This window comes from Condylura cristata, unplaced genomic scaffold (genome assembly GCF_000260355.1).
Source record: "Condylura cristata isolate star-nosed mole 26May11 unplaced genomic scaffold, ConCri1.0 scaffold00050, whole genome shotgun sequence".
NCBI lineage: Eukaryota > Metazoa > Chordata > Mammalia > Eulipotyphla > Talpidae > Condylura > Condylura cristata.
This window is the reverse complement of record NW_004567151.1, coordinates 2,032,334-2,033,130: the sequence shown is the minus strand read 5'-3', so window position 1 is coordinate 2,033,130 and position 797 is coordinate 2,032,334. Positions and strand designations below refer to the sequence as shown.

The window sequence follows — 797 nt, the reverse complement described above, 5'->3', positions numbered from 1 at the left end:
CAGCGTCCTTCCCGAGCGCTGTGGTGACGCGGCCGCGCCCGGGCCGGAGCGGGTCACCCCCTGGCGCCCGCGTGCATCTCGGCGGTCAGAGGGCCACAGCCGGCAGGGTGACCACCTCGGAGCTGACGCTGAGGTGGGCGAAGTCGCTCTGCGCCCCGCAGCGAGCCCTGAGGTCCTGCTCCCAGGCGCGCAGCGGGTCCCGCAGGGCCGGGCACAGGCTGTCCGGGACGCTGAAGGAGTAGAGCGCCACGGGGGGCGGCCCCAGCGGCCAGCACGCGCGGGCGGTGAACACCCGCAGCGGGGTCAGGGCCAGGCAGTTGTCGTCCCCCTGGTCAGGGCGCAGCGTGTAGGGGGCGGGGTAGCCCAGGAGGATCCCGAAGAGCGTGCAGAGGTCGCCGCCGGTGGCGGCGGCGGCGCAGGGGACGCTGCTGCGGGCGGCGGCCGGACACGGGTCCCCCCGCAGCCCGCGCAGGAGCCTGGCGGTGTCCGCCACGAGGGCCTGGAGGTCCGGCCGCTGGTCCAGGGAGCAGAGCGCCGGCCGGGGCTGGGAGCGGGACACGTCCACCAGGGCCGTGGGGCCGCGCAGCGCCCGCTCCAGGAGCCGGCAGGCGGGCTCGGGGCTGACCACCAGGCAGTGCTCGGCCAGCTGCAGGACGAGCAGGCCCCGGCTCGGGAGCCCCAGGCCGCGCAGCTCCGCCAGGTAGCCCTGGAGCTCGGCGGGCCCCGCGCCGTTGCAGTCGTACAGCAGCGCCGGCTTCAGGCCGCGGGCCACGGCCAGCACCTGCGCGGCCAGCTGC

The 797-nt window shown here is 77.7% G+C and overlaps 1 protein-coding gene across 1 annotated transcript in view; it reads right to left on the bottom strand.

Moving 5' to 3' along the window:
* Positions 1-6: 6 nt before the first annotated feature.
* LOC101627360 (chromosome unknown open reading frame, human C1orf74) overlaps positions 7-797 on the bottom strand; it is a 2,112-nt gene continuing 1,321 nt past the window's right edge. The window contains exon 2 of the mRNA XM_004694917.2: positions 7-793. Coding sequence (XP_004694974.1) covers positions 86-793 — 708 coding nt within the window. The 3' untranslated portion in view covers positions 7-85. The remainder of the gene's footprint in view (positions 794-797) is intronic.